Source organism: Pseudophryne corroboree, chromosome 3 (assembly GCF_028390025.1).
Source record: "Pseudophryne corroboree isolate aPseCor3 chromosome 3, aPseCor3.hap2, whole genome shotgun sequence".
NCBI lineage: Eukaryota > Metazoa > Chordata > Amphibia > Anura > Myobatrachidae > Pseudophryne > Pseudophryne corroboree.
Window position 1 is genome coordinate 29,363,388 of NC_086446.1, and position 25,835 is coordinate 29,389,222.

The 25,835-nt window shown below is 47.7% G+C and overlaps 1 protein-coding gene across 1 annotated transcript in view; it reads right to left on the bottom strand.

Moving 5' to 3' along the window:
- The window catches only part of LOC135057102 (uncharacterized), a 261,966-nt gene that overhangs the window by 127,778 nt on the left and 108,353 nt on the right, over window positions 1-25,835 (bottom strand). Inside the window, 3 exon segments of the mRNA XM_063963003.1 lie at window positions 4,956-5,880; window positions 8,431-8,604; window positions 9,007-9,129. Coding sequence (XP_063819073.1) covers window positions 4,956-5,880; window positions 8,431-8,604; window positions 9,007-9,129 — 1,222 coding nt within the window.

The window sequence follows — 25,835 nt, forward strand, 5'->3', positions numbered from 1 at the left end:
TACCAGTATTGCAGACAATCCGCACTTGGGATGGGCGCCCAGCATCCACTACGGACTACGAGAAATAGAATTATCGGTAAGTAAATTCTTATTTTCTCTGACGTCCTAGTGGATGCTGGGAACTCCGTAAGGACCATGGGGATTATACCAAAGCTCCCAAAACGGGCGGGAGAGTGCGGATGACTCTGCAGCACCCAATGAGAGAACTCCCGGTCCTCCTCAGCCAGGGTATCAAATTTGTAGAATTTTACAAACGTATTTGCTCCTGACCAAGTAACTGCTCGGCAAAGTTGTAAAGCCGAGACCCCTTGGCAGCTGCCCAAGATGAGCCCACCTTCCCTGTGGAGTGGGCATTTACAGATTTTTGTCTGTGGCAGGCCTGCCACAGAATGTGCAAGCTGAATTGTACTACAAATCCAACGAGCAATAGTCTGCTTAGAAGCAGGAGCACCCAGCTAGTTGGGTGCATACAGGATAAACAGCAAGTCAGATTTCCTGACTCCAGCCGTCCTGGAAACATATATTTTCCGGGTCCTGACAACGTCTAGCAACTTGGAGTCCCCCAAGTCCCTAGTAGCCGCAGGCACCACAATAGGTTTGGTTCAGGTGAACGCTGAAACCATCTTAGGGAGAAACTGAGGACGAGTCCTCAATTCCGCCCTGTCCGAATGGAAACTCAGATAAGGGCTTTTACAGGATAAAGCCACCAATTCTGACACGCGCCTGGCCCAGGCCATAGCCAACAGCATGACCACTTTTTCTGTGAGATATTTTAACTCCACAGATTTAAGTGGGTCAAACCAATGTGACTTTTGGAACCCAAAAACCACCTTGAGATCCCAAAGTGCCACTGAAGGCACAAAAGGAGTCTGTATATGCAGTACCCCTTTAACAAACGTCTGAACTTCAGGGACTGAAGCTAGTTCTTTTTTGGAAGAAAATCGACAGAGCCGAAATTTTAACCTTAATGGACCCCAATTTCAGGCCCATAGATACTCCTGTTTGCAGGAAATGTAGGAAACGACCCAGTTGAATTTCCTCCGTCGAGCCTTACTGGCCTCGCACCACGCAACATATTTTCGCCAAATGCGGTGATAATGTTTTTCGGTTACATCCTTCCCGGCCTTGATCAGGATAGGGATGACTTCATCCGGAATGCCTTGTTTCTTCAGGATCCGGCGTTCAACCGCCATGCCGTCAACGCAGCCGCGGCAAGTCTTGGAACAGACAAGGTCCCCGCTGAAGCAGGTCCCTTCTTAGAGGTAGAGGCCACGGATCCTCCGTGAGCATCTCTTGCAGTTCCGGTTACCAAGTCCTCCTTGGCCAATCCGGAGCCACTAATATAGTGCTTACTCCTCTCCATCTTATCAATCTCAGTACCTTGGGTATGAGAGGCAGAGGAGGGAACCCATACACTGATTGGTACACCCACGGTGTTACCAGAGCATCTACAGCTATTGCCTGAGGGTCCCTTGACCTGGTGCAATACCTGTCGAGTTTTTCCCAACGGTTTATAATCATGTGGAAGACTTCTGGGTGAAGTCCCTACTCTCCCGGGTGGAGGTCGTGCTGAGGAAATCTGCTTCCCAGTTGTCCACTCCCGGAATGAAAACTGCTGACAGTGCTATCACATGGTTTTTCGCCCAGCGAAGAATCCTTGCAGCTTCTGCCATTGCCCTCCTGCTTCTTGTGGCACCCTGTCTGTTTACGTGGGTGACTGCCGTAATGTTGTCCGACTGGAACAACACCGGCTGACCTTAAAGCAGAGGTCTTGCTAAGCTTAGAGCATTGTAAATGGCCCTTAGCTTCAGGATATTTATGTGAAGTGATGTCTCCAGGCTTGACCATAAGCCCTGGATATTCCTTCCCTGTGTGACTGCTCCCCAGCCTTGCAGCCTTAATTATCACCTGCTGGGAATACAGCTTGTGAATGGCTTCCAAAACTGCCTCCCTGTCAGCGGGAGACGTCAGTAAAACAGACTTTTTGGAAACGGCGAGGGGAATACGTCTCGAATTCCAATTTTGTACCCCTGAGATAACACCTGAAGGATCCCGGGGTCCACTTGCGAGTGAGCCCACTGCGCACTGAAATTCACTGAGAACGGGCCCCCACCGTGCCTGAACTTGTAAAGCCCTAGCGTCATACGGAGGGCTTGGCAGAGGCGGAAAAGGGTTTCTGTTCCTGGGAACTGGCTGATCTCTGCAGCCATTTTCCTCTCCCTCTGTCACGAGCAGAAAAGAGGAACCCTTTTGTCTGCTTGCCAACCAGGACTGCGCCTGATAATACGGCGTCTTATTTTGAGAGGCGACCTAGGGTACATCCCCTTTTTTTTTTAAGGCAATACTTCCAAATGCCGTTTGGAATCCCTGACCACTTTACTGGTAGAATACAACGCACTTATACTTGATGCCAGTCGGCAAATATTCCGCTGTGCATCATGCATATATAGAAATGCATCTTTTAATTGCTCTATAGGCAATAATATACTGTCCTTATCTAGGATATCAATATTTCCAGTCAGGGAATCCGACCACGCCAACCCAGCACTGCACATCCAGGCTGAGGCGATTGCTGGTCGCAGTATAACACTAGTATGTGTGTAAATACATTTTAGGATACCCTCCTGCTTTTTATCAGCAGGATCCTTAAGGGCGGCCATCTCAAGAGAGGGTAGAGCCCTTGTTCTTACAAGCGTGTGAGCGCCTTATCCCCTGTAGGGGGTGTTTCCCAACGCACCCTAACCTCTGGCGGGAAAAGGTATACTGCCAATAACTTTTTAGAATTATCAATTGTTATCGGGGGGAAACCCACGCATCATCACACACCTCATTTTATTTTTTAGATTTAGGAAAACTACAGGAAGTTTTTCCTCACCAAACATAATACCCCTTTTTTTTTTGGTGGTATTCATATTATCAGAAAAGTGTAAACATTTTCCATTGCATCAATCATGCAATGAGTGGCCCTATTGGAAATCACGGTTGTCTCTTCACCGTCGATACAGGAGTCAGTATCCGTGTCGGCGTCTGTATCTGAGGTAACGGGCGCTTTAGAGCCCCTGTATGAGACGTCTGGACATGCACAAGCTGAGTAGCCGGCTGTCTCATGTCAACCACTGTCTTTTATACAAAGCTGACACTGTCACGCAATTTCAACAGTACATCCACTCAGGTGTCGACCCCCTAGGGGGTGATAACACTATTACAGACACTCTACTCCGTCTCCACATCATTTTTCTCCTCATACATGTCGACACAAACGTACCGACACACAGCCCACACACAGGGAATGCTCTGATAGAGGACAGGACCCACTAGCCCTTTGGGGAGACAGAGGGAGAGTTTGCCAGCACACACCAGAGCGCTATATATATATATATATATATATATATAGGGATAACCTTATATAAGTGTTTTTCCCTTTATAGCTGCTGTATTGTTTATACTGCGCCTAATTTGTGCCCCCCTCTCTTTTTTAACCCCTTTCTGTAGTGTAGTGACTGCAGGGGAGAGCCAGGGAGCTTCCCTCCAACTGAGCTGTGAGGGAAAATGGCGCCAGTGTGCTGAGGAGATAGGCTCCGCCCCTTTCTCGGCGTCCTTATCATCCGTTTTTCTGTATGTTTTGGCAGGGGTTAAATGCATCCATATAGCCCAGGAGTTATATGTGATGCATTTATTTTAGCCATATAAGGTTTTTATCGATTTATTGCGTCTCAGGGCGCTGCCCCCCCAGCGCCCTGCACCCTCAGTGACCGGAGTGTGAAGTGTGCTGAGAGCAATGGCGCACAGCTGCGGTGCTGTGCGCTACCTTATCTGAAGACAGGATCGTCTTCTGCCGCCGATTTCACCGGACCTCTTCGCTCTTCTGGCTCTGTAAGGGGGGCGGCGGCGCGGCTCCGGGACCCATCCAGGCTGAACCTGTGATCGTCCCTCTGGAGCTAATGTCCAGTAGTCTAAGAAACCCGATCCACTCTGCACGCAGGTGAGTCCGTTTCTTCTCCCCTTAGTCCCACGATGCAGTGAGCCTGTTGCCAGCAGGTCTCACTGAAAATAATAAACCTAAACTAAAACTTTCACAAAGAGCTCAGGAGAGCCCCTAGTGTGCACCCTTCTCGTCGGGCACAGAAATCTAACTGAGGCTTGGAGGAGGGTCATAGGGGGAGGAGCCAGTGCACACCAGGTGATCCTAAAGCTTTCTTTAGATGTGCCCAGACTCCTGCGGAGCCGCTATTCCCCATGGTCCTTACGGAGTTCCCAGCATCCACTAGGACGTCAGAGAAATAAACTTACATTTCCATGTCCTTTGATATGCCTGTTACATAATGTTCAGAATATTCAGCCATTTGGAAGCAAACTAATTTTTTGGAATTAATCGTGATCTGATGTAACACATTTTAGTCTCCTTCCTATTAAAGGGATCTTTAGGAAAGTCCAATATGCAGGAATACAAAGGCACCACCAGAGTAACTATTACATATATGTGTCCAAGTTTGGACATGTTTGTTTTACTCATTTGCGATGATTGTGCAGGAATTTCATTTTTTTTTTTTTTTACATAAAATGAAAGCTTTCAAAAAAATCGGTGAAATGCGATTTATCATACCAGACCATCGTCTGTAAATACAATGACAGCTGAAGGAATGAGAACGAGAACATTACTGCCTCTAGCATTGCAGGAAGGATGTGTAATGAGGAGGAGGAGGAAGAGCTAGAAATGCAGCAGGACAGAATTCCTTGTTTGTAGACCATTTATGTTATTTTTATTGCAAAATTCCATTATGAAAAAGACGGTGAGTAGTCCTTCTTGTTAGGAAGTGAGCTAAAATATTCAGGATATTATCTTACGTAGTATCAGTAGGCTAGGCCAAGCCCATTGGCTGAGCATCTAGAATAAGGGATTGTTGTAGTGCAAGTAGAATATGTGACTCTTTTCTGTAATAAGTGTTATTACTCACCTAAGCTGATATCTGTAGGGATTTCCTTCTCCTTATACTGCTGATCATCCCTCACATACATCTCTTCTTCTCCCTCTATATCTTCTGCCTTCATATCAGTCACATACGTCTCTTCTTCTCCCTCTGTATCTTCTGCCTTCATATCAGTCACATACGTCTCTTCTTCTCCCTCTATATCTTCTGCCTTCATATCAGTCACATACATCTCTTCTTCTCCCTCTGTATCTTCTGCCTTCATATCAGTCACATACGTCTCTTCTTCTCCCTCTATATCTTCTGCCTTCATATCAGTCACATATGTCTCTTCTTTTCCCTCTGTATCTTCTGCCTTCATATCAGTCACATACGTCTCTTCTTCTCCCTCTATATCTTCTGCCTTCATATCAGTCACATACGTCTCTTCTTCTCCCTCTGTATATTCTCCCTCCACATCAGTCACATACATCTCTTCTTCTCCCTCTGTATCTTCTGCCTTCATATCAGTCACATACGTCTCTTCTTCTCCCTCTGTATCTTCTGCCTTCATATCAGTCACATACATCTCTACTTCTTCCTCTATATCTTCTGCCTTCATACCAGTCACATACGTCTCTTCTTCTCCCTCTGTATATTCTCCCTCCACATCAGTCACATACGTCTCTTCTTCTCCCTCTGTATCTTCTGCCGTCATATCAGTCACATACGTCTCTTCTTCTCCCTCTATATCTTCTGCCTTCATACCAGTCACATACGTCTCTTCTTCTTCCTCTATATCTTCTGCCTTCATACCAGTCACATACGTATCTTCTTCTTCCTCTATATCTTCTGCCTTCATACCAGTCACATACGTCTCTTCTTCTCCCTCTATATCTTCTCCTTTCATACGAGTCACATATGTCTCTTCTTCTCCCTCTATGTTTTCAACCTTAATTTTAGTCACATCAACCTAAAAAAAAGAAATCAAAACCACAAAAATTAAAATATATCCGTCTAGAAAGAAAACCCACTGAGAAGGCACAATATGGTGGTTAAACATGTTTAGGACACTCTCAACAGCCCATGGAAGAAACTTACACAGAGTACTCTAATTTATTATTTATTTATTTATTTTGAGACTGACAGCAATTAGATCAATGTGATGTTATTGACATCAGTACTTTGTAGGTCCACCACGTGCAGTGATCACTGCAGACACCCTTCTTGGCACAAGTTCCTGGACAGCAGCAGGCGGTATATGTCTTGCTTTTCCACCTTAAGAACAGTAACCAACTGTGATACTGAAGAAGGTCGAGTCGACCTAGAACACACCCATCACTCCAATTCGTCCCAGAGGTTCTCAATGGGGTTAAGCTCTGGACTCTGAGCTGGCCAGTCCATCCGGGTTACCAAATTTTCTGTATACCAGTCCAGAGTCACCCTGGAAACATGACAGATGGATTTGTCGTCCTGATAAAAACATCAGAGTTATCAAGAACCTCTCTATATTTCTCAGAGTTAATGTGGCCATGCATTACAACTAATGGATGCATGACATACCAGCTGACACAGCCCTCAGCATAACGCCACCATCTCCATGCTTTACTGTAGGTACTGTGCACTCTGGCATCATACGTTCTTCTGGCAATCGCCAAATCCAGACACGTCCATCTGATCTGAAAAGTGTAAACCATGATTCATCATTCCATAATATTCACCGCCATTGTTCCACTGTCCTTTGTTTGGGCTCTTCACACCATCGTAAATGCTGGGCTGCATTCTTCTTTGTGATTAGAGGTTTATGAGCAGCTGCTCACCCATAATATCCAAGTGCATGGGCCTCCCTACAAAGTGTTCTTGTCGAAACCGGAACATTAGTGACCATTTGGAACCCATGTGCAGTGGTATGCACGGGACGACCCCTGTTCTTTCGCAGCTCCCTGGTTAGCACTCTCCGGTCCCCGGGTTGCATTTTCGGGGGTCTTCCAGGGCAAAGTACATTCCTGCAAAGACCTGCTCCCACACATTAATAACAAAAGACACAATGGATTTAGGAACCTTCCTAATTCCTTCTCTCACTCCTACCTCAACTTGGCGACTGGGCTAATCAGCATATCAGACATGATGCGGAAACAATGGCAGTGACAGCCATAATTATAAACGGTTTGGGTACAGGATACAGACACTGGCATCCTGACTGCCTAAAATCCCAACAGGGGCGTTCAACTAAAGTAAACCTAACCCTCCTCCCCAAAGCATAACCCTTCCATAGCGCAGCCTAACCCTGACCCCCCCCCCCCCCCCCCGCAGCTAATCTTAGCCAGCCTTGCATCCCCAGTGGCAGAACTTGTTTTAGAATAAAAGCAAGAGATATTGCGCATGGAGTAGGAAGTAAATTTCTAGGCGGTTTCTCTGTCTTATAAGAGTCTAAAATTGTTTTGTAAGGCACCACAGTCTCTGTGATGGGAGAGGATTGGATCGCTCATAACTGATTTTGCCATATATCAAAAGAGAATAAGTGAGTTCCAGTTGGCCAAGTTATCATCAAACTCCAACCAGCAAGTTGCAAGTAAATCTGTAAAATCATTGGAATGGAGAAGATATAAAGGGAATTGCTAAGTAAAGGGGCTAGGCCAAAAATCAAGAGAGACATGAGAGCGTGGTCCAAAATGCATTATACTGAAAGAGGCCACTGCCAGCAGAGATTATCACTGCCATGAAAGGGTGTACTTGGTCTACAACAATGTTGAAGTAGGTGGCACGTGTCACAGTAATATCCACATGAATGCCAAGGAACTAAGGTATCCAGCAGAACTTTGCCCAGAGCATAACACTGCCTCGGCCATCTTGCTTTCTCTTCCTATAGTACATCCTGGAGCCAACTCTTCCTATAGTACATCCTGGAGCCATCTCTTCCCCAAGTAAAAGGACATACACACACCTGGGCATCACTATCATATAACAGAAAAACGTGATTCATCAGATTCCTTTATTACTATAGAACACTGTCGTAGCCAGGATCCCAGGTTAAAGCGAGCAAGGTCTGGTAGGATACCTCCCTCAGTCAGGTGATGAGAAACCAGAGCAGAATTGGGCACATGATGATAAGTGGACTGAAACTAAGATGGCGGCACCCATGTCACAGAGGTGGCGGGATGCACATGTGTAATTTGACAGTTCATGGCTCGCGTCCACCTAGGTGTCCTGAATGGTGAGTGGAAAGCAGGAAGACCTTAAAGGCACCGGACACACACAATGATACAGTCATCACCCAGACACATCCCCTGGTGTTACTGTATAATGTCCCATTCCCAGCAGTCACCTCTCCAGTCAACACCCAGACACGTCCCCTGGTGTTACTGTATAATGTCCCATTCCCAGCAGTCACCTCTCCAGTCATCACCCAGACACATCCCCTGGCGTTACTGTATAATGTCCCATTCCCAGCAGTCACCTCTCCAGTCATCATCCAGACACGTCCTCTGGTGTTACTGTATAATGTCCCATTCCCAGCAGTCACCTCTCCAGTCAGCAGCTGAATGATCTTGTTGGTGAGTTCCAGGATCTTCTGGTCATTGTGCCTCTCATGCATCAGTGAGTGAGGTGGAGGCACCGTGATGGGGCTTTGGATCCTGCTCAGTCCTCCTGATACACAGGGATGGCTGCTGGATGTCTTCTTCACTACTGTGTAATCCTGTGTATTGGAAAATACACTATCAATGCATATACTCCACGATCCGCTCACCTTCCCAGTCATGTCCCTGTATTATTACTATAGATATGTGATGTCACTGTGGCACTCCCAGATCCCCTCACCTCCCCAGTCATGTCCCTGTATTAGTACTATAGATATAAGTGACACTACCAGATTCCCTCACCTCCCCAGTCACGTCCCTGTATTATTACTATAGATATAAGTTACATCACTGTGACGCTCCCAGATCCCCTCTCATCCCCCAGTCATGTCCCTGTATTATTACTATAGATATGTCATGTCAATGTGACACTCCCAAATCCCCTCACCTCCCCAGTCATGTCCCTGTATTATTACTATACATATAAGTGATGTCACTGTGACACTCCCAGATACCCTCACCTCTCCAGTCAACAAGTAGATGATCTCCAGGGTGACAGATAATATCGTCTCAGTCAGATGTCTCCTGTCCCTGTCCACTTTTACCGAATCAGTATGCAGGACACGTTTCATCCTCATGTGACTTTTTTTTTTTTAAATCTATGGTTCCTCAAACACCAATTATCTAGGAATAAATGTAACAGTAAATGTTTCTTGGAAGTTCAGATAATGATGGAAGAAGAAAAAAACAGAAGAAAAAGGACACCACAGACCGATTTCCATGTTAATAATAACAACAACAACAACAACAACAACAACAACAACAACAACACTACTACACCACAGGCTACTCCCCCTGAATAATAACAACAACAACAACAGGACACCACAGGCCACTCCCAGTGTATAATAATGATGATTATATTATTATGATTATTATTATTATTATTTAGGTGGAGCAGCCTGTGGTGTCATGTTATTATGTAAGGGGAGCAGCCTGTGGTGTCCTGTTTTTATTATTATTATTATACAGGGGGAGCAGCCTGTGGTGTCCTGTTATTATTTTTATACAGGGGAGCGGCCTGTGGTGTCCTGTTGTTAATAATAACAACAACAACAACAACAACAACAACAGGACACCACAGGCCGCTCCCCTGTATAAAAATAATAATAACAGAACACCACAGGCTGCTCTCCCTGTATAATAATAATAATATTATCATCCTCATCATCAACAGGACACCACAGGCTGCTCCCCCTGTACAATAATCACAGGACACCACAGGCTGCTCTCCCTGTATAATAATAATAGGACACCACAGGCTGTTCTCCCTGTATAATAACAGGACACCACAGTCTGCTCCCCCTGAATAATAACAACAACAAAAACAACAAGACACCACAGGCTGCTCCCCCAGTATAATAATAATAACTATAACAGGACACTCCCCGTGTATAATAATAACAACCACAACAGGCCACCACAGGCCACTCCCCCTGTAGTATTATTATTATTATTATTATAACAACAACAGGAAACCACAGGCCGCTCCCCCTGTATGATAATCACAACAGGAAACCACAGGCCGCTCCCCCTGTATAATAATAATAATAATAATAATAATAATAATAATAAATAAATAACAACAACAACAACAACAACAGGACACCACAGGCCACTCCCCTTGTATAATAACAACAACAGGACACCATAGGCCGCTCCCCCTGTAAATAATAATAAGAAAGGACACCACAGACTGCTCTCCGGTATAATAATAGTAGGACACCACAGGCTGCTTTCCCTGTATAATAACAATAACTACAACAACAATAAAAGGACACCACAGGCCGCTCCCCCTGTATAATAATAATAACAACAACAACAACAACAACAACAACAACAGGACACCACAGGCCACTCCCCATGTATAATAATGATAATGATGATGACGACGACGACGACAACAACAACAGGACACCACAGGCCTCTCCCCCTGTATAAAAATAATAACAGGACACCACAGACTGCTCCCCTTGTATAATAACATGACACCACAGGCTGCTCCACCTAAATAATAATAATAACAACAACAACAACAACAACAACAACAACAACAACAACAACAGGACACCACAGGCCGCACCACCTGTATAATAATATTAATAATAATAATAACAACAACGGGACACCACAGGTTACTCCCCCTGTATAATAAAAACGACACCACAGGCTACTCCCCCTGTATAATAATAATGATAACAGGACACTACAGCCTGCTGCCCCTGTATAATAATAATTACTACTACTACTACTACTACTACTACAACAACAACAACAACAAGACACCACAGGCTGCTCCACCTGTATAATAACAACAGGACACCACAGACCGAACCCCCTGTATAACAATAACAGGACACCACAGGCTGCTCCCCCTGTATAATAACATGACACCACAGGCTGCTCCACCTGTATAATAATAATAAAAACAACAGGACACCACAGGCCGCACCACCTGTATAATAATGATATTAATAATAATAATAATAACAATAACGTGACACCACAGGTTACTCCCCCTGTATAATAAAAACGACACCACAGGCTACTCCCCCTGTATAATAATAATGACAACAGGACACTACAGCCTGCTGCCCCTGTATAATAATAATTATTACTACTACTACTACTACTACTACAACAACAACAACAGGACACCACAGGCTGCTCCACCTGTATAATAACAACAACAGGACACCACAGACCGAACCCCCTGTATAACAATAACAGGACACCACAGGCTGCTCCCCCTGTATAATAATAACAACAACAACAACAACAACAGGACACCACAGGCCGCTCCCCCTGTATAATAACAACAACAACAACAACAACAACAGGACACCACAGGCCGCTCCCCCTGTATAATAATAATAATAACAACAACAACAACAACAACAACACACCACAGGCCGTTCTCCCTGTATAATAATAACAATGTGTTTTATGGTAAGAACTTACCTTTGTTAAAACTCTTTCTGCGAGGTACACTGGGCTCCACAAGGATAGACATAGTGGTGTAGAGTAGGATCTTGATCCGAGGCACCAACAGGCTGGAAAGCTTTGACTGTTCCCAGAATGCACAGCGCCGCCTCCTCTATAACCCCGCCTCCCCGCACAGGAGCTCAGTTTTTAGTTAACCAGCCCAATGCAGTAGCAGGAAAAGAGACAACAGTTAGTAGCCACATACACCACACTCTCACGACAGGAGAAGCGTCAGCGGCTAATGCCATACCAACCCAAAGAAGCTAAGTGAATCAGGGTGGGCGCCTTGTGGAGCCCAGTGTACCTCGCAGAAAGAGTTTTAACAAAGGTAAGTTCTTACCATAAAACTCACTTTCTGCTGTGGGGTACACTGGGCTCCACAAGGATAGACATAAGGGATGTCCTAAAGCAGTTCCTTATGGGAGGGGACGCACTGTAACGGGCACAAGAACCCGGCGTCCAAAGGAAGCATCCTGGGAAGCGGCAGTATCGAAGGTATAGAACCTTATGAACGTATTCACAGATGACCACGTAGCCGCCTTACACAATTGTTCAAGGTGGGCCACCCAAGAAGGTCCCACAGACCAAGTAGAATGGGCCGTAATGTGAGCAGGAGCCGAGAGGCCAGCCCTCACATAAGCATGTGCAATCACCATTCTAATTCATCTGGCCAAAGTTTGCTTGTGAGCAGGCCAGCCCCGTTTGTGACATTCAAACAGCACAAAGAGAGAATCAGATTTCCTAATAGAAGCAGTTCTCTTCACATAGATATGGAGAGCCCGTACCACATCCAAAGACCTCTCTTTGGAAGACAGATCAGGAGAAACAAGTGCCGGAACCACAATCTCCTGGTTAAGATGGAACGAAGAAACCACCTTAGGTAAGTATCCGGGACGAGTCCGAAGAACCGCCCTGTCACGGTGAAATATCAGATATGGGGAACTACAGGACAAGGCACCCAAATCCGACACTCTTCTAGCTGAGGCAATAGCCAGCAGAAACAACCTTAAGGGAAAGCCACTTAAGATCAGCTGAACCAAGAGGTTCAAACGGAGACTCTTGTAACGCCTCCAAAACCACCGACAAGTCCCAAGGAGCCACAGGCGGGACATATGGAGGTTGGATATGCAACACACCCCGAGTAAAGGTATGCACATCAGGTAAGGTTGCAATATTTCTCTGAAACCACACCGACAAGGCAGATATTTGAACCTTGAGGGAGGCCAGACGCAGGCCTAAGTCCAGGTCCTGTTGAAGAAAAGCCAACAACTTGGCTATATTAAACTTGGAAGCGTCATAATCGTTAGATGCGCACCAAACAAAGTAAGAATGCCAGACCCTGGGCATGGCCACGGCGGCAAGCGGGTAGGAAGCAGGATACAGGAGCTCCCGGGATTATTAATCCTGATCCACTCCTTGGGCTCCCCTAAAACTGCTTCCCGGCTCCTAACCCTCATAATCTCTCTGGGGAGGCGGCGTCTCCGGCCAGCGCCGGCTGCCGCCCGGTTTTCAGGCCTAGGCCCCCAGTACATCCCTGGCCTCGATTTGCGGGACACAGCCGCGCTGCCACGGGCGCGCGCGGACCCGCTGTAAAGACTGCCGCTACCAGCGGCGTGGGGTGAGCGGCGCCCTCCCCTTGCACCACCTGGATCCCATACCTGGCTGCTCCTGTCCCCTGGCGCCCGAGATCCGTGTGCCTGAGTGAGGGAGGTGAGGCTGTGGGCCCGTTGGCCATTTTGTAAGTACCTCCCTGCACTAATCCTTCTGCACTGCACTGTTCTGGGACTCTACAGGGGCTGCAGGGCTGGATAGAGTGCCCAGGACACGCTGCTCTGTTTTTCATTGTCCAGCCTATATTATATTATAACATTTCTTCTTGGGTCCCCCTCCCACCTCTGTTTCATTACAGGATGCCTGGGGCCCTGGCGCATTGCTGACACTGCAATTACTGTCCATTGCTAAACCCCCTGACACTGAATACCTGGGCTTTGAGTGCTGCTTGAACATTGATATTATGGTGAGGGGTGGTCAAAGCACGGCGGCGGCTAAATTGGAGAAGTTCGCCCGCCAGCCTCCCACCCAGCCGACGCAGTCCTCTCCTAAAACCTCCCCTTCTACCTGACCCATTCCCCCGGTCGGGGCCGATACGGGTGTGGACATGCAGCCGTCTGCTCCTTCCATTCAACAAGTCTTGTAGGCCATAGCGGCTAGCTAACAACTTCTGTCGGACAAAATGGAGAAGGTGCAGTGCGATTTATTACTGTTACGCCAGGATGTCCAGCGAGTCCGAGAGAGAGTGGCCGAAACCGAGACGCGGGTCTCCAACCTAGAGGACCTCACTGGCCCCCTGCAGCGGTCTGTATCTGCTGTCTCCCAGCAAGTTTCGGCTATGCAAACTAAACTCCTGGATATGGAGGGACGCCTCCGCAGAAACAATGTGAGATTCGTGGGCCTGCCTGAAAAGGAGGAGGGGGCACATCCCGAGGATTTCCTGGAGTCCTGGCTGAAAGAGGCATATGGCGCTGAATCCTTTACGCCCCAGTTTGCGGTGGAGCGGGCGCACCGAGTGCCATTCCGGCCTCTGCCCCCGGGTGCACCTCCGCGAACATTTCTAGCCAAGTTTTTGCACTATAAAGACCGGGACTCCGTCCTGCGCCTGGGCCGCGTGAAGGGCCCCCTGCTTCGAAATGGTGTTCGGGTGTCGGCATTTCCAGATTTTGCAGCGGATGTCCAAAAGGATCGGGCCCAGTTTCTGCCCATCAAGCAGCGTCTTCATGACCTGAATCTTCCCTGTTCGATGCTGTTTCCCTCCAGGCTGCGTGTGGTGGCGGACGAGGAAACTAAGTTCTTCAGTTCTCCGAGGGAGGCGACGGCCTGGCTGGACAAATACGTTCCGGGTACAGAAAAAGAATGTAACTCAGCGCTCAGTCCTGTTCCAACATAAATGTCCCATATAAAACCTTTTTGAGCAGTGTCTTCTATAGGTCGCCGGACCACTTGTACACGATGTGTCAATTCCCAGTCGTCAGTCCATAGGATTCCCTTCAGTGGTGAATGAACCTCAGAATAAACCAAATGGAAATATCATAGTGTAGTACGTCTACAGAAATTTGGTGACACCCATGTGAGAATATGAATGTGGTGAGATAATCTGCGCACCAAAACTCACACTAAATGAAAGTGAATAACTCCCATAGAGGTATCTTTAGCCACCAATTTCCAATGACGTAAATAAGCCCGCCGTACACACACCTTTATACAGCAATCCCAGTAATATGACGTACCGTACTCACATAACACACAGTGAATACACTCCCATAAAGGTATCTTTAGCCACCAGTATTCAATCGTGTAGATGGAGCCACCGTAAACACACCTTCATATGTTATTCCCCTAGAGCGGGTCGTACCGTACTCACATAGCACATAGTAGTCGTACTCATATAGCGGTTTCTTTAGCTTTCGTCCTCCAAACTTCTAACTAGAACAGTGTTGTGTAAACAAACTTCCCAATGAAAGAATTGTGACCCAAAAGAAACCAAAAGGGCACTCTTAAAATCCGTAAAATTTATTCCAAACACTGTCTAAAAACATGGGATAACAGATAGTAGATGGACAAAAGGTGTACCTGAAAGGCAGTACCGGCCGTGAATTGCCAGACAGGAAATACCTAACCTTCTGTACCCAATAACGCAATGGTAATCAGTAGCACTCCTGGACCAACATGTTTCGACTATGGTATTAAGTTTTTCTCAAGGTGAAGGAGCGCCACTCTATTTCTGGATACGTTCCGGGTGCCCGCCAGATGGCTCCGGACTGACATCCAGTTTCCTCTCTACACGGGCCTACAATATGCAAGTATAAGTCCGGGGAGCTTCCTTTTGTATTAGTTGTTCTGGACTTTGCTGGGCAGTGACTTTTACGCATCGGGTTTTGTATTGGGGTTTTTTGTTTGAATCTGTATGCTACGCATAGCACTGCCGTAGGCTTTCGGATCACCAAGGTTAGAGCTCTGTTAGGGATATGTGTATGCCACAGTTCGGGGAGGTATACGGGGAGGGGGGGATGTTGTTGGGATGATGTTCGTTTTTCTATTTCTCTTTTTTTTCCAGTTTTTTATTTTTCATATGACCATTTACCAAACTGTGAGGTGAAGTTGGCTATTTAGAGGGGTTTGGCTTGGGGCCCGGGGCCTGCGGACGATATGATACTTGGATAATGGTGATGGGGGGCTCCTTTCTCACCTTGTAGGGTCTCTGCATGCTGTGTCTCAGATGGTACAAAGGACGACATGTCTGCCTTAAAGATTCTGGCATAGAATGTCCGTGGCATTAATAATAAAGTAAAGCGATCCTTAGTATTTAAAATGATTAAGAAATATGGCCCGTATATTGTCTGTCTGAGTGAAACTCATCTGGAGGGAAATAGACTATTGTCGCTCCGCAGGCCTTGGGTGGGCTGGGCGTATCATTCCTCTCACTCCTCCTCTTCCAGGAGGGTGTCGGTCATGATATAGAGAACTGTACAGTTTGAATTAATTACGGTAAACACGGATCCAAATGGTAGGTTTGTGTTTCTGGAATGCAAGCTGAACTCCCGTAATTTCTTTATTTTGTCTGTTTATGTTCCTCCCCCATTCTCGTATGATGTCCTGCAGAAGGCGGCCTCATTTATTGCTTCCTCTCCACATACTCCTGTTATTTATGTAGGGGATTTTAACAACGTGTTGGATGCCTCTCTGGATAAATGGAGGTCTTCTCGGGATTCGGGGGCGGGAGGTGGCCAATCTATATCTCAATCTAAGTTTGCGGATTTTATAGATAGCATGCAGTGGGTGGATGCCTGGAGGGCTCGCTACCCTACGCTTAGACAGTTTTCATGTTTTTCCAGTTCGTACGGCTCCTTCTCCAGAATCGACCTGGTCCTGGTCTCGCCCATGCTCCTACCTAGCATAACGGATGTTCATTATGAGGCACGGGGGGTGTCCGACCATCCGCCCCTGTTGCTGTCTCTCAATGTGGAGTGCCGGAGGGGACAGTCATATTGGAAGCTGCATCCGTCCTGGCTGATTCAGCTGGGAGAGTGCCCAGATTTACCACCTAGGTGGGAAGGTTTCTTTGTGCATAACGTGGGCTCGGCCCCGACACCGGTTATATGGGATGCATTCAAAGCTTATTTACGTGGTACGCTGATAAGCAAAATAGCTGCCCGCAAGATAGAGTACAGAGCGACGGAGAGACGGCTTGAATCTGAATATAGGGATCTAGAGACCCGCTATTTGGCTCAGGGTACCTCTGCGCTAAAGGCAAGTTGGCGGTTAGCTCAGGAGGCCTGGCTAGCTCACCTCTCGGATAAAAATGCGTGCTCCCTTTTGTTCAGGGCCACCAATATATATATATGCAGGCGGACAGGCCAGGTAGTTTATTGGCCCATTTGGTGCATTACGACTGTCCTGGGTCCACGATAGTGCAGATGTCTGACCCTGACGGCTCCATAGTAGATAATACCCCCGACATAGCGCAGATGTTCATTTCATACTTTAAAGAGGTCTATGACTCTCAGTCGACGTGCTCCGTGGAAGACTTAGACCTGTACCTGTCCAATATACCCCTTTCCAAGCTTTCCCCCGAGGCTAGGGATATTCTAGACGCGCTCTTAACTTTGGAAGAGGTGACTGCGGCGGTGGGAATGTCTCCCAGTGGCAAGTCTCCGGGAACCAATGGCATCCCCACTGAGCTGTATAAACAATACATACAGTACTTTGGTTCCAAGCTGCATGAGATGTATACAGACATATTTGCCACTAATCAACTTCCTCCCTCAATGTCCGAGGCCGTAATTGTAGTACTGCCAAAGCCCGGTAAGGACCCCAAACTAGTAGAGTCCTATAGGCCGATCTCCCTTAACCCTACCAATGCCAAGATCCTGGCAAAAATCCTTGCGGTCCGGCTCAACTTGGTCATTACATCTATAATACACCAGGAACAATCTGGCTTCATGCCAGGGAAATCCACGTCCATTAATTTGCGCAGGCTATACACTATTTTGCAGGCTCCCCATGACTTCCCCTCGGACGCGGTTGTGGTTTCAGTGGATGCGGCTAAGGCATTCGACAGTGTCGAATGGCCATATCTGTGGGGGGTCATGACATGTATGGGCTTCGACCCTAATTTTATACGATGGATCAAATTGCTATATCAAAGCCCACGCGCCAGGATCTTGGTTAATGGCTATGTTTCTTCCTCCTTTACTCTGACTCGGGGCACCAGACAGGGAAGCCCCCTCTCCCCGGCCTTATTTGCCATAGCCATTGAACCCTTGGCTTGTTTGGTCAGATCGCACCCGGACATTGGGGGAGTTGACACGGGCCCATGTACTGACAAAATAGCCCTTTATGCAGACGACCCATTACTCTTCTTACACGACTACAGTGTGGATATGCCTGAAGTGTTGCAGGTCATAGAGACCTTTGGCGGCTTCTCTGGTCTCCGCATCAACTGGTCCAAATAATTTATAATGCCCATTATGGGCTCTCCTCCCCGGGTCCCAAGGATTTCCCTACCACTGAGCTGGACAGGCCAGTTTAAATATCTTGGGATCCAGGTTACTAATGACCCTTCGGATTTTGTACCCTTGAACCTTGACCCACTTGTACAGCTGATTGTACGCAAGTCGAGGGCTTGGTGTAAACTCCGGCTGACAATGACAGGTAGGGTTAGCCTTATTAAGATGATAGTTTTGCCCAAACTACTGTATGTTCTTTCGCAATCCCCTGTATACATATTCCCGGCATTTCTTTAAGAAATTAAACAGTATACTATCATCTCTGATATGGGCCAATAAAAGGCCTAGAATAAAGTTAAATACCCTCACTAGACAAAAAGTTGATGGCGGCTTTGCCTTGCCTCACTTCCAACTATACTACTATGCGGCCCAGCTAGCACATATCGGTATCTGGTTGCGGGGAGGAGAGGAGGCTGGTCTGTGCTGGGCGTTTCTCCGATGTTACTACCCGGACCTTTCTCCGACGCAGATTCTAGTGGGGGGGGGGGGGCGCTTTTCGGCTGCCCCCTCCTATTGTTTTTCAGGCCATGAAGATCTGGTTGGCTTGGATGCGTATGCTTGGGTACGATAGTATGGACCCGGATACTCCTCTTTGGCACTCCGCATCACTCCATGAACTGGGGTCTCTGGAGGGGGGGGGCGTACTCAGTACCTTCCATATTCCAGTTGTACAACAATGGTACAATTAAGTCCTTTCAGCAACTAAAGGAAGAGTTTGGTCTCCCAAACTCTTACTTTTATAGATTTTTACAGCTCAGGCACGCTTTACAAATCACAGTTCGGGGATTCCCCCCTTCCCCATAAAGACCTTTCTATGCTCATTGGGTTGGGTCAAGGTGATCTCCTTCACTTACTCGTACCTTATAAAAACAATTCATGCAGACCTGCTCTCGAACCTTCGGGAACGCTGGGAGCGTGATCTGGGCCCCATAGATGTGGAGGACTGGGAGGTGGCGCTGGGGAACTCGAGCCAGGTCACCAAATCACTACAGTTCCAACAAATGGGCTGGGGTCAGGTCGATTCTGGAACATACGGGGATACCGAGAGGCATGCTGACTCCAGGATTTTGCATTCTGGGAGTAGGAGGAACTGACTCTGGGCCTAAGTGGGAGGACTTGTATGCTCGTAGTATATGCGCCCTCGCCAAGGTGTGCATTGTGCGGACAGGGATGGCTCCACACTCCCCTACGATGTCTGCATTTAAAGCCCTTGTGAATGACACAGTATTGAAGGATCGGTACATTTATATGAAAAATAATGCCCTTTCTAAACACGAGAAGATATGGTCCTCTTGGATTACCTCTACATATTCCTCCCCTGCCCTTAGAATTGAAAGATTTATAATTTAACTTAAAATTGTCGTACACCTTTTACGGCGGCCCGGCTACTTGGGACTCGTGGGAACGAGCCAGGCTCTTCTCCCGTATTCTACACTATAGGGATAATGCACCTCATCTCGCAAGCCTGTAGGAATCTAGGCTTGATGGAGTTGTTTTGGTCTGTTCTGTTTATGGTTTATGCTCTCTCTCTTTTTTTTTTTTTTCCTCTCGGGTGTCTTGTAGGCTTTAATAGGCCTCATAGTTGAGGGGGGTTTACCGAAGTATTTCGGGGAGAAAACAAGAAATGTTAGTATGTGTTTTGACCTTGTTTGTAGACTTCAGAGAATCTGGTATCTGTGGGTTGACACTATATAGACCTGCGACCACTTGTTACACCACGCATATACACATATTGTTTGAGAAGGATATGTGCATGAATATATTGTATAACAACAATTGAAGCTCCCAGTATATACTGAAATGTCTAACGATTTCATTCTTGTTGAATAAAAATACTCTATTAAAAAAAAAAGCCAGACCCTATAGTAAATACGAGCCAAAGCCGGTTTCCGGGCCCGCAACATAGTTTGAATGACCGCCTCAGAAAACCCTTTAGCCCTTAAGACGGAAGCTTCAAGAGCCACGCCGTCAAAGACAGCCAGGCTAGGTCCTGGTAGACACAGGGGCCCTGAACGAGGGGGTCTGGGCGTTGTGGAAGTAGACTTGGACGCTCTGACGATAGGCCTTGCAGGTCTGAGAACCAGTGCCGTCTAGGCCACGCCGGAGCTATGAGAAGCAGAATTCCTTTTTCTTGCTTGAACTTCCGAATTACCCTGGGCAGGAGTGACACCGGAGGGAACACGTACGGCAGCCGAAACCTTCACGGCACCGCCAGCGCATCCACGAATGCTGCTTAAGGATCCCTTGTCCTTGCTCCGAAGACCGGAACCTTGTGATTGTGTCGAGACGCCATCAGATCTACGTCTGGAGGGCCCCACCTTTCTACTAGGAGTTTAAACAGTTCTGGATGGAGGCCCCACTCGCCGGCATGTATGTCCTGACGACTGAGAAAGTCCGCTTCCCAATTCAGGACTCCCAGAATGAATATTGCCGATATGGCTGGTAGATGGCGTTCCGCCCAATGTAGAATCCGTGAGACTTCCTTCATTGCCAAACGGCTTTGGGGTATATGCAATTCACGGCGAATCGCGGCAAATTATCGCCGTTTTTAAATTCGACACAATTCGACAGGTGAATTCTGGCAGGTGGCTGCTGGAATTCACCATATTCAATGCAAAACGGATTCGACAGACCCGCGGGCGAAAATCGGCCGATTTGGCGGATTTTGCCGCGATTTTAAAAAACGGGAAAAAACCGGAAAAAAAAATGGCGTGGGGTCCCCCCTCCAAAGCATAACCAGCCTCGGGCTCTTCGAGCTGGTCCTGGTTCTAAAAATGCGGGGGGAAAATTGACATGGGATCCCCCGTATTTTTAAAACCAGCACCGGGCTCTGCGCCTGGTGCTGGTGCCAAAAATACGGGGGACAAAACGAGCAGGGGTCCCCCGTATTTTTCACACCAGCATCGGGCTCCACTAGCTGGACAGATAATGCCACAGCCGGGGGTCACTTTTATGCCGTGCCCTGCGGCCGTGGCATTAAATATCCAACTAGTCACCCCTGGCCGGGGTACCCTGGGGGAGTGGGGACCCCTACAATCAAGGGGTCCCCCCCCCAGCCACCCAAGGGCCAGGGGTGAAGCCCGAGGCTGTCCCCCCCATCCAATGGGCTGCGGATGGGGGGGCTGATAGCCTTTTGTGATAATAAAAAGATATTGTTTTTTCCAGTAGTACTACAAGTCCCAGCAAGCCTCCCCCGCAAGCTGGTACTTGGAGAACCACAAGTACCAGCATGCGGGAGAAAAACGGGCCCGCTGGTACCTGTAGTACTACTGGAAAAAAAATACCCAAATAAAAACAGTACACAGACACCTTGATAGTAAAACTTTATTACACACTACCGACACACACATACTTACCTATGTTGACACGCCGACTGCCACGGTCTCCGGCGATCCGAGGGTACCTGTGAAAAAATTATACTCACCTTCCAGCGTCCAGAGGTACATCCACGTCCAGATATAAATCCACGTACTTGTTAAAAAAACAAACCGAACACCCGCTCCATACCGGACTAAAAGGGGTCCCATGCTTTCACATCAGACCCCTTTCTCCCGAATGCCGGGACATCACGTGACTCCTGTCACTGAAGTCCCTTCAGCCAATCAGGAAGCGCTACTTCCGTGGCGCTCACCTGATTGGCTGTGCGCTGTCTGTGCTGTGACAGCGCATCGCAAAGCCGCTCCATTAGTTTCAATGGTGGGAACTTAGCGGCTAGCGGTGGGGTTACCCGCGGTCAGCCGCTGACCGGCGGGTGACCTCACCGCTAGCCGCTAAGTTCCCACCATTGAATAAAATGGACGGGGCTGTGCGATGCGCTGTCTGAGTTCAGACAGCGCACAGCCAATCAGGTGAGCGCAACGAAGTTGCGCTTCCTGATTGGCTTTAGAGACCTTTGTGTGACAGCTGTCACTGACAGGTCTCATTCGTGGAAAGGGGTCTCATGTGTCAGCATGGGACCCCTTTCAGTCCGGTGGCCCGTGTGTTCGTTTTCTTTTTTTGCCAAGTACGTGGATGTATCTCTGGACCATGGCTGAGGTGAGTATATTGATCTTTTATTTCAGGTATCCGTGGATTCTACATGGAGAAGAGGACCGATGTCGGCGTGTGAACATAGGTAAGTATGTGTGTGTCGACGTATGAAATAAAGTGTTACTGTCACGGTGTGTGTGTCCTGTTTTTATTTGGGTATTTTTTTCCCAGTAGTACTACAGGTTCCAGCGGGCCCGTTTTTCTCCCGCATGCTGGTACTTGTGGTTCTCCAAGTACCAGCTTGCGGGGGAGGCTTGCTGGGACTTGTAGTACTGCTGGAAAAAACAATATTCTTTTCATTATCACAAAAGGCTATCAGCCCCCCCATCCGCAGCCCATTGGATGGGGGGGGGGGGGGGACAGCCTCGGGCTTCACCCCTGGCCCTTGGGTGGCTGGGGGGGGGACCCCTTGATTGAAGGGGTCCCCACTCCCCCAGGGTACCCCGGCCAGGGGTGACTAGTTGGATATTTAATGCCACGGCCGCAGGGCACGGCATAAAAGTGACCCCCGGCTGTGGCATTATCTGTCCAGCTAGTGGAGCCCGATGCTGGTGTGAAAAATACGGGGGACCCCTGCTCGTTTTGTCCCCCGTATTTTTTGCACCAGCACCAGGCGCAGAGCCCGGTGCTGGTTTTAAAAATACGGGGGATCCCCTGTCAATTTTTTCCCCGCATTTTTAGAACCAGGACCAGCTCGAAGAGCCCGAGGCTGGTTATGCTTTGGAGGGGGGACCCCACGCCATTTTTTTAAAGGATTTTACCGTTCCAGCAATAAAAAAAAAAAAAAAATAATAATAATATTTTAAAAAAATATATAAATAATATTTGTGCCTCCAAAAAAAAAAAAAAAAAAAAAAGTACCTAATCCCTTCTAATATAAATAGATATGCTATTCCTAAAAAAAAAAAAAACACCAAAAAAAACATGTTTAAATTTTTTTTTATTGTTTTCACCCTCCAAAGTGTGGCGGATTGAAAATGACGAATTTGCTGTCTAAAAGCACTGCTGTCGAATTTCCAAACTTGAATTGAATATGCTTTGGTCGAATTGCAGCACTTATATCATTGCAGAAAAGTCGAATTTGCAAAAATTCGAATTTCAAAAAGTCGAATTTTGAAAGTCCGTTTTTTGGTCGGAAAGCACTGAATTGCATAGGCGAATTTTTTTTTTGGGCGAAAATGACCCGAAATTCGACAATTTCGGGAATTCGACCGCAATTGCATATACCCCTTTGAGTGCCGCCTTGATTATTTATGTAAGCCACTGTGGTGGCGTTGTCCGACTGTACTTGAACAGGACGGTTCTGAATTAAATGCTGGGCCAGGTTCAATGCATTGAAGACCGACCGCAATTCCAGAATGTTGATTAAGAGGGACTCCTCCTTGGCCCACCGAACCTGAAGGGAGTGTTGCTCCAGCACTGCGCCCCAACCGCTTAGACTGGCATCCGTCGTCAACAGGACCCAGTTGGATATCCAGAAGGGACGGCCCCTGCACAATTGTTGGTCCTGGAGCCACCAGAGCAGTGACAGACGAACCTCCGGAGTCAATGAGATCATGTGAGACCTGATCCGGTGAGGCAGGCCATCCCACTTGGCTAGAATTAGCCTCTGAAGGGAGTGAGAATGGAATTGAGCATACTCCACCATGTCGAATGCTGAGACCATGAGGCCCAGCACCTGCATCGCCGAATGTATCGACACTTGCGGACGAGAAAGGAAGCAACGAATCCTGTCCTGAAGCTTCAGGACTTTCTCCTGAGACAAGAACAACCTCTGGTTGTGAGTGCCCAATAGCGCTCCCAGGTGCACCATGCTCTGAGCAGGGACCAGGGAGGATTTCTTCCAGTTGATGAGCCACCCGTGGGCTTGTAGAAACCGGACAGTCACATCTAGATGACGCAGGAGAAGTTCTGGGGAATTTGCCAGGATTAACAAGTCGTCCAGATACGGCAGTATCCTGACCCCTTGACGGCGGAGTACCACCGTTATCACCGCCATGTCCTTGGTGAAGACTCGCAGAGCCGTAGTTAAACCAAAAGGTAACGCCCGAAACTGGTAATGGAGGTTGCCAATCGCAAACCTCAGGTATTGCTGATGTGACGCTGCTATAGGAATATGCAGGTAAGCATCCTGTATATCCAGGGAGACCATGTAGTCCCCAGGTTCCAAGGCCAGAACTATAGAGCGAAGAATTTCCATATGGAACTTGGAAACCTTCACAAACCTGTTCACTGCCTTGAGGTTGAGAATGGGCCGGGAGGACCCATTCGGTTTCGGGACTAGAAACAGCGGAGAATAGTACCCCCGGCCCCTCTGCGCAAGAGGCACCTGTACTACGACTCCTGTATCCAGGAGAGTCTGTACCACCGCATGTAGAGTGTTTGCCTTTGTCTGGTCCAACGGGACGTCTGTCCGGCAAAATCGATGAGGGGGTCGGTTTTTGAAGGCTATGGCGTAACCTCGAGTGACAACTTCCCGTACCCAGGCATCTGAAGTGGTCTTCAACCATTCCTGGGTATACCCTAGAAGCCGGCCTCCCACCCTGGGATTCCCCAGGGGGAGGCCCGCCCCGACATGCGGCAGGCTTATCGGTCTTGAAAGCCGGCTGACGGGCCGCCCAGGCTCTTTTGTGCTTTGGCTTACCAGGTTTGGAAGTGCGGGTCTGCTTGTTGTACGCCTGACCTTTTGCTTTACCTGAAGGACAAAAGGGGCGAAAGGCAGTACCTTTAGCCTTCGACACAGAAGGAGTGGTACTTGGCAGACAGGCAGTTTTGTCAGTAGCCAAGTCAGCCACTATCTTATTTAAGTCCTCCCCAAACAGAATATCTCCCTTGAAAGGGAGTACCTCCAGGGTTTTTCTAGAGTCTAGATCCACAGACCAGGATCTCAGCCACAATATCCGGCGAGCCAGGACTGACGTAGTAGAGGCCTTGGCTGCTAGGATACCGGCATCAGAAGCCGCCTCTTTAATATAGCGAGAAGCTGTGACAATATATGACAAGCATTGTCTAGCATGGTCACAAGAGATTTCAGCTTCTAACTCCAAGGCCCATGCTTCAATAGCCTCTGCAGCCCATGTTGCTGCAATAGTGGGCCTTTGTGCAGCACCCGTTAGGGTGTAAATCGCTTTCAGACAACCCTCCACACGTTATCCGTAGGCTCTTTTAGAGACGTGACGGTAGTGACAGGTAGAGCTGAGGAAACCACCATCCTAGCCACATGTGAGTCCACTGGAGGAGGCGTTTCCCAATTTTTAGACAGCTCTGGTGCGAGGGGATAGCGAGCCAGCATCTTCTTTTGAGGCACAAACTTCTTACCCAGTGTTTTTCCAGGGTTCCTGACGTATATCCACTAGGTGGTCAGAGTGAGGTAAAACTTGTTTAACCACCTTCTGATGCTTGAACCTATCTGGTTTCTTAGGAGGGACGGATAGCTCGGGATCATTCGTAATCTGTAAAATCAACTTAATAGCCTCCAAAAGATCAGGAACATCCACATGTGAACTACCCTCCGCACCAGCAGTATCTGTGTCAGAATCTGTGGGGTCAGTGTAAATGCCGTCTTCATCAAACGAGGTGTCAGTGACAGCAGTGGATTGTGAGGAGATAAGAGCTCGCTTAGAGGACCCCCTGGGCGAGCGAGGGTCAGACTTTTTAGTAGTCAGGGACTGGTTTAACTTCTTCAATTAAGCAGATAAATCGTCCGCCCACGG